General features: G+C 40.1%; 1 protein-coding gene across 3 annotated transcripts in view; it reads left to right on the top strand.

The window, feature by feature from the left end:
• The window catches only part of LOC125075079 (ankyrin repeat domain-containing protein 50), a 57,465-nt gene that overhangs the window by 34,852 nt on the left and 6,994 nt on the right, over positions 1–15,619 (top strand). For all 3 annotated transcript variants that reach the window (XM_047686676.1, XM_047686677.1, XM_047686675.1), the window contains exons 14-33: positions 421–554; positions 1,304–1,462; positions 1,572–1,658; positions 2,623–2,749; positions 3,610–3,685; positions 7,659–7,810; positions 9,629–9,772; positions 9,882–10,061; positions 10,537–10,607; positions 10,989–11,170; positions 11,287–11,428; positions 11,500–11,690; positions 11,905–12,003; positions 12,253–12,436; positions 12,563–12,743; positions 12,937–13,006; positions 13,678–13,824; positions 14,255–14,338; positions 14,565–14,705; positions 15,122–15,240. In XM_047686676.1, coding sequence (XP_047542632.1) covers positions 421–554; positions 1,304–1,462; positions 1,572–1,658; positions 2,623–2,749; positions 3,610–3,685; positions 7,659–7,810; positions 9,629–9,772; positions 9,882–10,061; positions 10,537–10,607; positions 10,989–11,170; positions 11,287–11,428; positions 11,500–11,690; positions 11,905–12,003; positions 12,253–12,436; positions 12,563–12,743; positions 12,937–13,006; positions 13,678–13,824; positions 14,255–14,338; positions 14,565–14,705; positions 15,122–15,240 — 2,670 coding nt within the window. The remainder of the gene's footprint in view (positions 1–420; positions 555–1,303; positions 1,463–1,571; positions 1,659–2,622; positions 2,750–3,609; positions 3,686–7,658; positions 7,811–9,628; positions 9,773–9,881; positions 10,062–10,536; positions 10,608–10,988; positions 11,171–11,286; positions 11,429–11,499; positions 11,691–11,904; positions 12,004–12,252; positions 12,437–12,562; positions 12,744–12,936; positions 13,007–13,677; positions 13,825–14,254; positions 14,339–14,564; positions 14,706–15,121; positions 15,241–15,619) is intronic.

Here is a 15,619-nt window from a genome sequence, read left to right as displayed (position 1 = left end):
CGCTGCTCCAATGCGGGTTGGTGGAATACACATGTGGCAGAATTTCGTTGAAATTAGACACATGCAGGAATTATAAACATAAATTAAGCACATGAAAATTCAGTGGTGCCTGCCTGGGCTTGAACCCGAAATCATCGGTTAAGATGTACGCGTTCTAACCACTGGGCCATCTCGGGCCTTTACGTATAAACGCATTATTATTTAGTTGTATCAGTCGGAGAGTACCATTAGGGATTTTTTAAAATACCGATTGTTTAAATACAAGCCCACCAAATGCTAAAATGCCTTTCATATGAAGAGAAAAAGTCTATGACGATTTTCTGCCAATGGAGATTGTTAAATAAATACTAGTCCATATGCACCCCAACGCTAATGTAAGTAATTTCCATCAAGTTTCTGTAGCTCAATTTCCTTTCGTAGGTTCGCCTGTTGCTGGACGTGTTGCTGGCCGCCCGCTGCGGCGTTACCGAGGACATGCTGTATAAGTGTCTGCTCAGCAAGGAGTACAGCGTGACGCGCGAGGATTTCAATCGGCGTTTACATCTTCTCAGACGGTTAGACGATCTACTATCCTTTTCTTACTTAATAAACGGAAAAGAGAAAGAAATAATGAATATACAATTATAATATGTGTATTTAAATATTGATTTCTAAAATTAGTCCCAAAAATACAATCAAAGATATATTTAAATTAATAATTTCATTAAGAGATTTCTATTGTGTATAGACAAATCAAATAAAAGGACCGAAGTGAGAGTCACGTGGTACAAATATCAAATACACAATTCTTAACGACCCGAAGTAAAAAGGCCCTTATAAATAACAGCAACATTAATTAATTTAATTGAATAATAATTAATAACAAAAATGAACAAAAAAATATCTATGACTCTGAAATAGTATATCTGAAGTACACGCCCTTCGCGCCAAAAAGTAAACCCAGGCCACTGTGACAGGCGATCTCGCGCTCTCTTTTTTTTAAATGTAATGCACTCCAAGGTATTGACGCATTAGGCGGTAAATTCCACTGAAATAGTGTCAGAAATTTCTGCATTTGCAACGTAAATTGTAATCTTTCAGAAATATTTTTAACACATTTTTGGTAGGCGGGTCAGGCAAATTAAAATACGCCAAATTTTGTGTAAAGAAAATGGCATATTTAAATATTATTTCAAAATTATAAACAGACCTACGACAGATAATTAATTTGTATATTATATAGTATTCAATGTAGTATACATTAGGTTTTATGTCATAGCTACCATAATTAGTAATTAACCAGTCTATGACATACACCCTCCAGGATCCTGGTGATGGAGCGCTCCACCGGCTACCTGAGCCTGTTCCACCACTCGTTCGCGACGTGGCTCGTGGACGTGAAGCACTGCACGCGCCGCTACCTCTGCGCGCCCGCCGACGGACACGCCGCGCTCGCCATGTACTACACGCTGGACGCCAAGCGGTGAGTGGCGGCGATGCCAGTGCTGGTCAGCTGGTACCTACGTGCTCGTAGACACGGATAATAACACTAATTTGGTATTATAAGTGAAGATACAATGCTCTTGTTCCAGGCTGAGCGCTCTGGAGATCCACAACTACGTGTACCACATGACTCATATAGAGCAACATTTAGCGTCGCAAAAAAAGAACAAGACTAGGTGAGTCCCATCAAATATTTAAGGAAACTTTTATTTTAATGGGGGCAACACCGAGTCGTGTGTCGTGACGATAAGTGGCGTGACGTTGTCTTATGCTGTCATGTTTCTCCGCAAATGTCAATGTCAAATTTGTTCTCTATTATAACTTGAGTTAGCTTGATCTTTTTGACAGACGGGCGAGTGATGAGAAACAGAAAACATAACATATATAACAGTCGATGGAATGCGTAATACAAATTTAAAATTAGGCTTCATTTTGTTTTTTTTCTAAAAAGATTTATATCAGCTAAAGAGACTCCAACCAAAAGGACTCCCGTTCGTAACAATAACTTAACAATGATCTTTAATAATGATTTTTGTAATCGATATTTGTAGCTGTAGTTGGCTGTAGTTACTGCCTGTTATTCGCGTCCCTACCGTCCGACCGATGTAACATTATTCAACCATCTATTATTTTTTATTTTTTTATTTTATTTTTTTTCATTTTTATTTTTTTATGGCATTGGTTGGCGGAAGAGCATATGGGCCACCTGATGGTAAGTGGTCACCACCGCCCATAGACAAAGGCGCTGTAAGAAATATTAACCATTCCTTACATCACCTATGTGCCACCAACCTTGGGTACTAAGATGTTATGTTCCTGTAGTTACACTGGTTATACCTCTATTTTTCAGTGTTTCTATTTAAATTTTACTTTGAAGCAATAATATATAATAGAAAAAGTCTTAAAATTTTCGGATAACGCATGAAACTTTAGGAACTTTTGTATTATATGTATTTTTTTAAATATTTTTATAAATTTTAAAATCATATTAAAAAAATATTATGTTCGTCATTGCAAAGTTATGTCGATCAGAAAAATTTACATCTGTCAAAAAGATCAAGCTATCTTGTACAGTTACGGTCCTCAAGACGAAGTTGCCTAAAATTTTTCCACAAATAAGTCGAGTGCTCTTGTTTTCAGCGACGAAAATGACCCCCTAGATCTACACACGCTGATCCTACTATGGGTTCTGGATTCTGGGTGCGACGTCGAGGCCGCTCTGAAACGAGAAATTGAAGTAAAGCATGCCGAAGTTGAAAATACGATGGTAATTTATTTGTCTTGTGTATTAAAATGCCTGCATATGTCCCACAACTGGGCTAACGCCCCCATTAAAGTTGTGGAGCTAATACCACTACACTGTTCTCAGCGAATTGCTGGATACACGTGTTGCAGAATTGACATAAGACATATGTAGGTTCCCTCACGATGTTTCCTATCATCGCCGAGCACGAGATTAACACAAATTCAGTAGTGCGTCTGGGTTTGGAACTGGAATCAGCGTTTAAAATGCACGCGTTCTAACCACTGGGCCATCTCGACTCGGTTATAAAAATGTACCTTTCTACATCTATTTGACTTCCCAATTGGCTGATTCTGTTGTAAGTTTGCATATATGTGCGTTTTTATGGCGAAGGTTCGCGTACTATGTTGTCACTCAAAATATATGATAGTTTTTTATCGGTCGCCGCGTTATTTGGTTCCGGAATGTGAGAAGAACCGGCAAAAAACTCATTAGACTTTTGCAACATTTTAGATACAAAGTTATCTCAGATATACATATATGTATATATAATTATAATATATCCTGTGTGTGTGATGTAGAAAAAGTTCATTAGTTTTCTATGTTGTCTTGGGTCTGGGTGTTTGTGGTACCGTCGTTACTTCTGATTTTCCATAGCACAAGTGCTTTATCTACTTACATTGGGATCAGAGTAATGTATGTGATGTTGTCCAATATTTGTCGAATATAATATTTTATTGAATTATATACTTTATTCATTAACGTTATTTTAGCTGACGATGGTTGTAGCTCTTCATTAATCCTAAAGTTCCGAAAGTACTTGTAAAAATCTTTGATTATGGTGTACTTTGACCTTGACTTCCAAACAATGACATCTGTTTCAGAATGAAGACACTAAATTGGAAGATAAGGACGTCGATCCGGAGTCTGAAGGCAGGGAATCAACATCTTGCAGATCGCGTAAGTATTAAAGGTTTTACTGTTTTTCGGTTTTAATCGCGTTAAACGTGACTGCTATCCCTGTGGGGCGAAGCGTTATGTTATATAGTCTGTTTTGACCACGTGACCAGGGAGGGGGTGGAGGTTCGGTGTGAGATACCTTATGTCATAGTCTTTTACCTATCGGTTCGAGTTATTGACGCACAATTTTTCGATTATATGTAATATAAGTTTAGGATAACTTTTCTTAGTAAAAATTGGTAAATTGTCAACTATAACGTCACACCAGTTGTCAATTTTTGTCCAGCTGTGGGTTTGTTGATACGTTTTTAATTCGCATTATCAACCAAATAACAGAATCAGTTCCCTGGAAGTCCGTATCGCGAAATGTTTAATACAGAGATTCCTTAAACTCTACATTTATAAATATTTATGTTACTTATGTCGATACGGTATCCATTTAATGATTAGAGTAAAACAAACAAAATGAGTTGAATTTAAATTCAATTTACTTTCATCCATATACAAAAATATTTTTTGTGTTTTTATTATTTGACATAAATAGGTAGTCTGCTTAATAAGTCACTCCGTGTTGAGTGATGATCTCTGCCCACTGGCAGTGTAATATGAATGATTTACCCTTACATCACCACTTGGGAACTTATGTATCTTGCGCATTTAGTTTTACTGGTTCACTCACCCTGAACACACCAACGGTATGTATCGCTGTTTGTTGGTAGAATATGTGGTGAGTGAGTCAAGCCACGCTAGCTCGCACAAAGCTCTACCTAATGTGTAGTAGGAACTAAATATGTTTGTTCACTTGATACGGTTAGCAAAACTATTCGCGAATATAAATCACTTTGGAAATAAGGGCTTAAAGTTACATTTGCTCTCGTTACTTAAGTACGTCATACTTTCGGGTTATTAGTAGTTTTTATTTATTCGTTTTTGCTTACGATGGTATTGTTGTCGTTAATTTGAAAATATGTTATCATAATAAAAGAAAAACAAATTAACGTGCATAATTACGTTTTAATTCACAGGTTTCTCGTTTGGAATGCAAAGAATAAAATTTTTAATTAAATATTTAAAAAAAAAAAAACTTTATGAGCGATATATTAATTGAATATCGACAAAGTCTCGGCGATATTATTTGCTTATATTTAATCTACACTTACAGCTTATTATTTTATCATATCCTGTCATTACAATATAATATATTTTTATTTAAATTTCAACTTTAAATCAATGCGGTAGAGCTTAAAATTGTCTATTAATAAAATATGATGTTACGCCTCCCTTATTAGGATATTAGTATTGAACTGTAGGTCACAAGGAAGAGACGTTTTAATGATTATATAATTAATTAAATTAAATCATAGGTTGTGCTGTGTTTTACTTGTTTTTGATAATTTAAAATGTGTGATTTAAGTGTCTACAAGAGTTTTACGATTGCAGATGTGATGAATATATATGATTTTATATGTATGTGTTGTTTTGTTTATTATTTTATTGGTGTTAAGGCTGTGTGTGTGTGCAAGCTCGTCTGGGTAGGAAGCACCCTATTATCATGGTTTTTTCTAAACAAACAGCAATGTTTTGTATTTTTGTGTTTCGGTTTGAAGTGTGAGAGTCAGTGTAACTACATATATGAGGGACATAACGCGGGTTGATGTCGTATTCTTTGTGTAGGAAATGGTTAACAGTACATACGGCGCTAATGTTTATGGATAGTGTTGACCACTAACCATAAGGTAGCCCATTTGGCAGTCTGTGTAGCGGTACCATAAAATAAGGAAACTTACTACCGGTTCGAAAAATTGTATGTTTGGTTTTCCATTATATATTTTATTCAAGTAGACTTTTATTAGCACTTTTGAATGGTCATTTTAGAAAATTAAATCTACAATCGTTTTTGAATGCAGATTCTACCGAGAGGAACCGACAAGAAACTCAGTAATTACTCTTTAAAGTTATATCGGTTAAATATAATTAATAGTGTTTGATATATCCTGTCTGAAATTCAACAAGTATTTGCTTCACGCTATTTTATCCTCAATATTATCTTGTGTTGAGTAATATGCCTTCTTCATAAATGTTCTTTTAAATACAATTTAAATTTATAAATTAGTACAGTTAACATTTATATTTTATTGTATTGTAAAAATTGATGTTTGGAATTTTGCTCTTGACATTACGGAAATCTATATCTTACTGCAAGCCCGTCTGGGTAGGTACCACCCACTCATCAGATATTCTACCGCGAAACAGCAGTTCTCAGTATTGTTGTGTTCCGGTTTGAAGAGTGAGTGAGCCAGTGTAACTACAGGCACAAGGGACGTAACATCTTAGTTCCCGAGGTTGGTGGCGCAATGGTGATGTAAGGAATTGTTAATATTTCTTACAACGCTATTGTCTATGGGTGGTGGTGACCACTTACCATCAGGTGGCCCATTCGCTCGTTCGCCTACCGATATCATAAAAAAAAATCTAGATATCTAGTCTGACTTTTTTAAACTAAACCAACGAGGAAGATTTTTTAGTTCAATAAAGTAACGTAGACAGTAAAAAAAAACAATATAATTAAAAAAAAAAAACGACGAACCAGTTAGACGAACTACAATTGTGTTTACAAGTTAAAATTATAAATCATCAAAACCTAACAGGTAACTAGGTTAGGTAGGTTAAAAAAAAACCGCAAATACGTCAATGGCACTCACGTCATTTAAGCACTTCACGTGAACAATTTAGTGACAGGCAAGCACGCTTTACACGTCCATTCTATTCCGGCTAAACTATCAAAGGTGTTGTGCTGTTTTGCGGGAAAATAAGCTTTATTTTCTGTCGCGTTGATTCATTTTCTTTTATTGATTATTTTCATTGAACTTAATTCGAATATAACCCAAATAACATACTGCGTTTTGTCAAATAATGTTAATTGTAACATGCACTCGCCTCATATTCTCCGGCTAAACAACAATACAGCAAGTATTGTTATCGGTGTGTTCTGGTTTGAAGTATAAGCTTGTCGTTAAATCATAACACATGAAATATAACATTTTAGTTCAAAACGGGATGAGCGATCTAAAGAATGATTTATATTTTACCGTACCAATGTCTATGGCCATTTCCCAGCCCCCCACTACAGGATATCTTAGTTCCCAAAGATAGTGGCGCACTGACGTGGTGTAAGGATGGTTTATATTTTCACTTACAGTGTGTCTGGTGGTAGATATCCGAGAGATTTGCTATTGATGCTATTCGACGCAGAATTGTCAGAAAGTGGTTATTGGCTATTAATTTTTTGAATTCCATGGATCTTTCTCTTTTTTTATTTCAGGCACAGCAAAGGGGGAACGTAACAGCTATAAAACTCAAATTATATAATGAGAACATTAAATGAGATATATATATATAATACTAGCTGAACCAGCAGCTTTATCCGCACGAAATTTATAAAACTTTACCTATTGCACACAAACCGGTAGTCCCCATTTTACTCCCTAGACGAGTGAATTAATAAAAGTACCTACCTGTGATACGTCTCTACGTACCCCATGAAGGGTTACTAATATAAAAAGTTTCATTTGATATTCCTCTGAGCATCGAATTAAACTCCTAATAAATTACATCAATTACTTACATACAAAGCGATAACTCACTCTTTTCTTACGTAACAATATATATTTTAGGGATATGTCCTAAATATGGATTGAAATAAACTACCCAAAAGAAAGTGCATACGACACAATTCGATAAAATTTTGGAGAACTGTTACGCATCACTGTGCTAAGGACAGTGAAGAATTATATCAGAGTCGAAGTCCAGGTTTGGTCTTGCGATTTTCTGTTAAAATTGAGCTGTTCCAAGTTCCAACTTCCAGGCCGTTTCGACTGTACAAATATTAAAACAGACGTCTCCTTTAATGGCCTCTTTTATAGTTTTGGCTGTCGTTGATTGTCAGTTGATATATTAATATCTTTGTCCACAGTCGAACCTTCGACTCTAGAGAACATAATGCCGGAACTCGTGAACGGCTCCAGTACCAGATGGCCGAGAGACAGGCGGGTATTGAGGGCGCTGCTGGAGCTCAGCCGGACGGACTCCGCTCCCACTGAGCCAGAGGAAGATATCAACGATTTGGTAAGTGACTTAACTTGGGTTTCAAAACTCAATGAATAAAATAACTAGTGGATTCGTCAATGTCGCGTTTATTCAAAAGATTTTTTAGGAATTTCGAAAGCTATGATGGTTTTTATTTTGATTTAATTTAATTATAAACTGAAAGTAACTCATCTACATTTGGCGCTGAAATGATGAAACCTTTTTTAAATGAAATGTTTAATATCAAATAGTATATATTCAATAGTTAATTAAGACAATTTACTTTAAATTTGTTTACTTTTTTAAATTTTTTCTTATACTCTAACCGGCCAGTAACTTTATTTCCGCTCTCTAAAATTAATTCTTTGTATCGTAACAATTTAGTAAATTTCAATCATGATTCCTCTTTAATTCTCTGCATATCTACGGCTGGAGCTCTTCAAAATTAGACCATAGCCGATGCGGGCTGGTAGACACACATGTGGCAGAATTTCCTCACGATGTTTTCCTTCACCGCCGAGCACGAGATGAATTAAAACACATATTAAGCACATGAATATTCAGTGGTGCTTGCCCGGGTTTGAACCCGTAATCATCGGTTAAGATGCACGCGTTTCAACCACTGGGCCATCTCGGCTCTTACTGTTGCTACTGATAAAAAAATTTCAATACCTGTATTGGACACTATAGCCTCTAAACTAAGGAAGCAATCAAGGTTAAACTTGATGTAAAGCTACGACCGGCTTGGTATATAGATTCTACCTGGATTCTGACTGGCAACTAACTCAGTGTGTACGCTTTTTCATTAATCACGCTCACATATATCCTGAATGAAAATGAATGAATACTAAGGTCAATATTATTTTCATCGAATTTCCGGTTAAGTAATTTTGACACTAGTGACGCTTTTTAATCGTCCTCAATTATTAACGATATTTTCCTGAGGCTAATTTGTTGAAATGTACAAATCAAAAATGTATAAATAACTCTCGGTCTCGCGAACAAGACACGTAGATAATGTTGAAATATCGAGCTACAACAAATAAAAATAAAAAACATGGTAAATAACCCGTTTTAAATACTGTTAGTAATAAAAATAACCATGTTAATTTAAAATCTTGAATGAATAAAGTATAGAAGGCAAAAAATAAATGACGTACGTTTTTGAGGTAAATTAAAATACGCTCAAGAAATCCTCTTTACGTAGAGAGCAGCCTGCTCTAGCATTTACGTTTACGTCAAAGCCCTTTAATGTTACCTCTTGAAACAAAAATCAAAATCAAAATATTCTTTATTTTGATATATTTATATGTCTTGAAGCGTCAAGTTACAGTGTTGAATTAAATGTAAGCACCGTTTCAGAAAGTACATTCTACCGAGAAGAACCGGCATGAAACTCTGTAGTTACTCTTCTACATCATTTTAATTAAAGAGTATGCCAGTAAAGTAAATTTTTTTTTTATATCCTGCCTCTAGGCAGGATATAAAAAAGGCAGGACGTGGACTTAGTATTTATTTCTAAATCAATAAATATAATAATAAATACTAAGTCCACGCCTTTTTATCTTTAATATAATCTTGTATTGAGTAATATGCCTTATTTATCAATGTTTTTTTGACAAAAATTCTTTAATGCGAAGGTTTGGACCTATTCCATAACTTTTCTCCTATAGAGGGTCCTTCAGGATAGGATATTCATGACAGAATCATATCTGATAAATGCAGGTGTATTTACGCTAGAAACCTTCAAACAAAGGCTTACAATGAATGAGTTCTAACTCGATTGATATGGATATCATCGGATACAAGAAAGTCCATAAATATGGTTAAATAAATAGGTAAGTTTTTGTTCGTCAGCTGTCAACGGACCAAGCGATCGAAAGCGAGGACAACAACGACGGAACCGGCGATGAACACGAAGACGCGTTGGTGCTGGACCCCAGTACCGTCCACGAGCTGGCGAGCAGGGGGGATGAAGAGGCCTTGATCGCTTTGTTGAAGGTATTTGGCTTTAATTTATAACTGAAATGGTTATCGGATTAGAAGTGGTCGATTTTGCTGCTATTTACTCGGATTTTAATTTATATTAAACGGTATTATGTATGTCTAGCGCCGGCCGGAGCTGTGCCGCGCGGTGGACGCGGCGGGCAGCACGGCGCTGCACGCGGCCGCCCGCAGCGGGCGCGCCGCCTGCGCCGCCGCCCTGTTGCGCGCCGGGGCCTCGCCCGCCGCCGCCGACTGCGACGGCTGGAGCCCCCTGCGAGCCGCTGCCTGGGCGGGTCACACTGAGGTGCGCACCGGACACTCCCGATGACATACTATGTACACCATAAAACGATAAGCATTTGATCGCGCGATCAACATATACCATAATAAAATAATATTTAAGATAGTATAGGATAGTATTTCAAGAACGTTCAATAAAACAAGTATCAGCTATACTGCTTACTATAATACGTACTAACCTACGTACTTTTTTGACTATACAACTGTTTTCTGGACACGGAAAAGCGTTCGTACCTTTCGTAATTTTTTTTTGATCTGATAAAAGTTAAACTTCATTTCTCGACGCCATATTATTGTTGGTCTTTTAAATTGTACTCCGATTACGCTAGCGTACTTTGAACGACCGGTATGTGCGACTTTGACACACCAGTGCAAATGCCAAGCCACGTGGCAAGCTCGTGCCAGTTTGCGCTCCTCTATAAAATTTTAATATATTGTTTAAAACTAATGTTTGATTAAAAGAGAAATATTTATTTCAGGTCGTGGACGTTTTGCTGGAACACGGATGTGACGTGGACTGTGTGGATGCGGACAACCGGACCGCTTTACGGTAAGAATATTTCCAGTGATTTCAAGAAATTTGGTCTTGATAGTTTTACCGATGGAAGAGAAGTGCGTTCCCTCTTAATCCAACACGATTTTAGGACCTTGAATATGGATCTAGTCCATTGTAGTTCTTATATTACTCTGATAATAATCCCATGAATGCGAGTCGCATTTAGTGGTAGGTTCATTTGTGTCGGTGCTCACATAAAGTCCACTATCCAACACTTTATCTCTATGCGCTCGTACGGGATTGAGATTTAATGTTTGCGATAACTAGCTGGCGCTATATTTCCCGTGCAGTTGATTATTTCTTAATATATGTCGCCGGGGCCGCTATTCGTCTGGGATATATATTTTTTTAATTTATGGGACACCCCATGAGCAGGGCCGCGGCTTGGTCCGGTCACGAGGCGGTGGTAGCGCGTCTCCTGGCTGGCGGGGCGCAGCCCGAGCGGGCCGACGCGGAGGGCCGCACGCCGCTCATGGCGGCCGCCTACATGGGCCACGCCGACATCGTACGGCTACTCCTGGACGCCGGGGCCGGACCCGACCACGCCGATCACGACGGTAAGCGTCATCATCATAGTCTCGGGAACTATACTTGGAAAAGTTTTCCTCTCATCGCAAAGTATACAAAATATTATAAGTATTGCTATCGCCGACTCCATTTGCGGAAAACGCAGGTCGCACGGCGCTGGCGGTGGCGGCGCTGTGCGGCGCGGGCGGCGCGTGCGCGGCGCTGCTGCTGGAGCGCGGGGCCGACGCCGCGCGCGCCGACCGCGACCGCGCCACGCCGCTGCTCGTCGCCGCCTTCGAGGGGCACACGTGAGTGGCGGCTCGGGGGGGGCGTGTTGTCTGCGGCCGAGCTGGCGGACTGACGGGTCGAATGTCCTCAGCGAGATCTGCGAGCTGCTGCTGGAGGCGGAGGCGGACCTGGAGGCCTGCGACAGCGCGGGGCGCACGGCGCTGTGGGCGGCGGCGTCGGCCGGCCACGCCGACACGGTGCGCCTGCTGCTGTTCTGGGGCGCCTGCGTGGACTCCATGGACGCGGAGGGCCGCACCGTGCTCAGCACGGCCGCCGCGCAGGGTGAGTTGACGCGGAACGTTTATATGTTTGGCGAAATTTTATTTTTTCTTAGACTTCTTGATTTGTATCATTTCGTGGTCGGTGGTGAAGTGTGCAAAGGTGGAGGAAGTTCAAAAAACCTTGAACCGTAAAAGAGGGGGGTGAAGATCCTTAACCCAAATGTGTGATATTTCCAGACTTGCTGGATTATATAACATTAGATGATTTTTTATAGGTAATGTGGAGGTTGTACGGCAGTTGCTCGATCGTGGCTTGGACGAACACCACCGTGATAACTCCGGGTGGACTCCACTACATTATGCTGCTTTTGAAGGTTGTTGACTATATTTAAAGAAAGTTAAACTTTTAGTATGTATAAAATAAAAGACCCTGTTTTCCGCAATCTGATAGAGTTTAACTTTAAAGAGTTTCATGTCTTATTTGTCAATTTGAGGCAATTAACAATTATATAACAACTGACTGATATTCAAGATGTCTGATACCAAATAGTAATAACTTCACCGATAAAGAAACTAATTCTTAAGTCGTCGTTCGATTAATATTATCATTTATATAATCACAGGACACGTGGAAGTCTGTGAGGCATTACTGGAAGCTGGGGCGAAGGTCGACGAAGCGGACAACGACGGCAAGGGCCCCCTCATGCTAGCCGCGCAGGAGGGACACACACGTCTCGTGGAGATCCTCGTAGACCAATGGGGAGCACCGGTAGACCAAAGAGCCCATGACGGAAAGACGGCTTTAAGGTACTTTTTTAATAATTAAATGTTGTTTACAAACACATAACGTTACGACATCATGAGTACTCAGTACTCTATAAAACAGGGTTAAACTTAAAATGGTCCGAGTGACACGCGTGCGTGGGTCCGCAGGCTGGCGGCGCTGGAGGGGCACTTCTCCAGCGTGGCGGCGCTGCACGCGCGCGGCGCCGACGTGGACGCGCTGGACGCCGACCGGCGCAGCACGCTCTACGTGCTGGCGCTCGACAACCGCCTGGCCATGGCGCGCCAGCTGCTGGCGTGCGGCGCCAGCGTGCACAGCGGCGACACCGAGGTGGGCCGAGTCGCTTGGCGGGTCACATCATGACATTAAACTATCAGCCAGCTCCCACTCCCGTCTCTATTTTTCTCTTTTTTCCTCCTTGTCTCGCTCTTTGGTCGTTCGAGACGAGAGAGAGAAGGAGACAGATGTGGGATGATTTCGTCGTGTTAAATTAAACCGTGACTAAACTGTCCGTCCGTTTCAGGGCCGAACTCCGTTGCACGTGTCCGCGTGGCAGGGTCACACGGAGATGGTCAACATGCTCATCAAAGTCGGTGAGCCAATAGTGACAACATATTTAAGGACTCCTCCTTACATACAGTTCCATATCTGGGTGTCGGAAAGGGAATTCGAAGATCATTCCGCAGTGTCGTTATAGAGCGGACCGGTGGCTTTACCTCACGAATTTTTAATGACAATATTTCCCCACGATTTTTTTATTTGTCGTTGAGAGATATTACACGAGATTAAAGGTCGCTTTGGAGTTTCGGGAAGCCTCCGGCGACTCAGACTAGTAAACTTCAAAACAGACCTCTTCTAAAAGCTTTTATTTAACCTACGATGTATGTTCGTTCGGGTGGAATTTTGCTACTCAATTTTGACGCAGATATCTTTAACCGATTGAGCTGAAATTTTGTACACATTTAGTTTGGATGACAATACACGTTAAGCATGTGTGACGTTAATCTAAATCCAATATGGCGGACCATCCAAGATGGCGGAATAGTTCGAAACGAAAGGGCTAGCCGAGAATAATCAGAAAAATATTCAAACATCACTCTTTATCCAATATGGCGGACTTTTGAACTTTTTATGCTTTACAGTATGGATGTTATATGAAAGAGTTCGCTGAGAATTAAAATGCAAAAAACATAATTTCTTAAAAAGCTTTAATCGAAATGCTCCAAAAAGAGAACGTAAAAACGGTAACGACGCACTCCCGCAGGCGGCGCGGCGGTGGACGGGCGCGACCGCTGCGCGCGCACGGCGCTGCACGCGGCGGCGTGGCGCGGCCGCGCGGCGGCGCTGCGCGCGCTGCTGGCGCTCGGCGCCGCGCCCGCCGCCGTCTGCGCGCAGGGCGCCACGCCGCTCGGTACGTGCTCTCCTTGAGAGGTCTCATTCCCGCATTGCCGGTGCGCTGGCTGGCTCACCATTCGAATCGGTCGGTCTTAGCGGTAGAATATCTCATAAGTGCCTACACGGTACCTACTCGGACGGCACAGTGCTCTTCCAAATGTAATCACACGAAGTATTTTTTTTGTACTTTTACATGCTATATAGAATTAACTATCAGCCTGTTGATGTCACACCACGGTGCTAAGACGCCCCTTATTTTGGGAAGAAAGTTTAGAAATGAAAGCTAATTCGATAAAACTGCTCCAACTTTGATAGCAAAATCGAAAACACAAGATTAATTGTAAACATGATAACTCAATGGTCTTTAATCCGCAATCTTGGATTTTTAGTAACTTGTTATAATTCTATTTCTACTCGAATTAGACTGTACTTTCGTACATCTTCAGGTATAGCGGCGCAGGAGGGACACGAGGAGTGCGTGCTGTGGCTGCTACAGCACGGAGCTGACCCCCTCCAAGCTGATCATTGCGGTAAGCTGTACTTAACGAACATTATGAAATCATTGATTGAACATTTTTCTGTCAACAAAATCGATGTATTTTATAATTTAAAAGTTTAAACCTTGTATATATGTAGGAATTTATACTTATATCTATAAGGACATACTCGTAGGTCTTAATGTCATTGTGACGACATTTTGACCACTGCCAAATATAATTTGTTTTAAGAATTTATGTATAATATATTTTATTCCAGGCCGAACCCCAGCGAAGGTGGCGTGGCGGGCGGGACACGCGAACATCTGCCGCCTGCTGGAGCGGTGGTCGGCGCCCTCCGCCCCCGCCGCGCCCGCCGCCCCCCCTCCTGCCGACGACCTGCTGCGACCCGGGAGGACTGGTACGTTAACATAACTTTCAATCTGAGAGTTTTTTTGACAATATTTTATCAGTATCAACTTCGTGTGTGAGCTCTCGTCGGTCTTAGTTTATTTTTTATATATATTACTTCTTTAACTTTCTCAAATCTATACTAACTTTATAAATGCGAAAGATACTTTGTCTGTCTGTCCTCCTAATTTGATTATATTTTGTATGATGCAAACTTGAACTTCAAGAAAAGACATATGGTTCTACTAGTTGTCTCCTGCGGCTTCGTTCGCGTGTCGTATGTGTTAGGCAAAAAAAAGTAGCCTATATCCTTTCCTGGAGTTCAAGTTTGTTGCACACCAAATTACTTTCTTATAGATTTTATACCTAAAAACTTTACCTAAGCTTCGGTTGGAAACTCGTAAATTAATATACTTTTCTCCGTAGGCTCACCAGATTATAAACGCCGGAGCGTCCACAGCTCCAACTCCACCAAGTCATCCTCCAACATGACGGGTGGATCCAATCGTTCGCACGAGCAGACCGAAGAAATGCCGCATGATAAAGTAATTATGGGGTTTTCAAACTATCCTAAATTAATTTAATAAATAAACCTTTAGATGTTCCTCCCTTGTAAGGCAAAGCCATTTCTTCCTTAGGAGTGTTTCTTATTGAGTTCATTATACCACGCTGCTCCAATGCGTTGTCAGATACGTATTGCAGAAGTAGGTTTTACGATGATTTTATACATTAACGAGTACCAATGAATTATAAATACAGTTTAAGTACACAAAAGTCTGTTGTTGGCACGAATTTGTGCAGTATTTAATTAAAATAGAAAACCATCGGTTTCCCGACAACCGATTATAAGATGAGGAAAGTATTTTAAAAAATATAGTATTTTACTTGGTGGTTGGGCTTTGTGCAAGCCCGTCTCCACAACCA

The sequence above is a fragment of the Vanessa atalanta genome, chromosome 29 (assembly GCF_905147765.1).
Source record: "Vanessa atalanta chromosome 29, ilVanAtal1.2, whole genome shotgun sequence".
NCBI classification, from domain to species: Eukaryota; Metazoa; Arthropoda; class Insecta; order Lepidoptera; family Nymphalidae; genus Vanessa; species Vanessa atalanta.
This window is presented reverse-complemented; position numbering and strand designations above follow the sequence as displayed.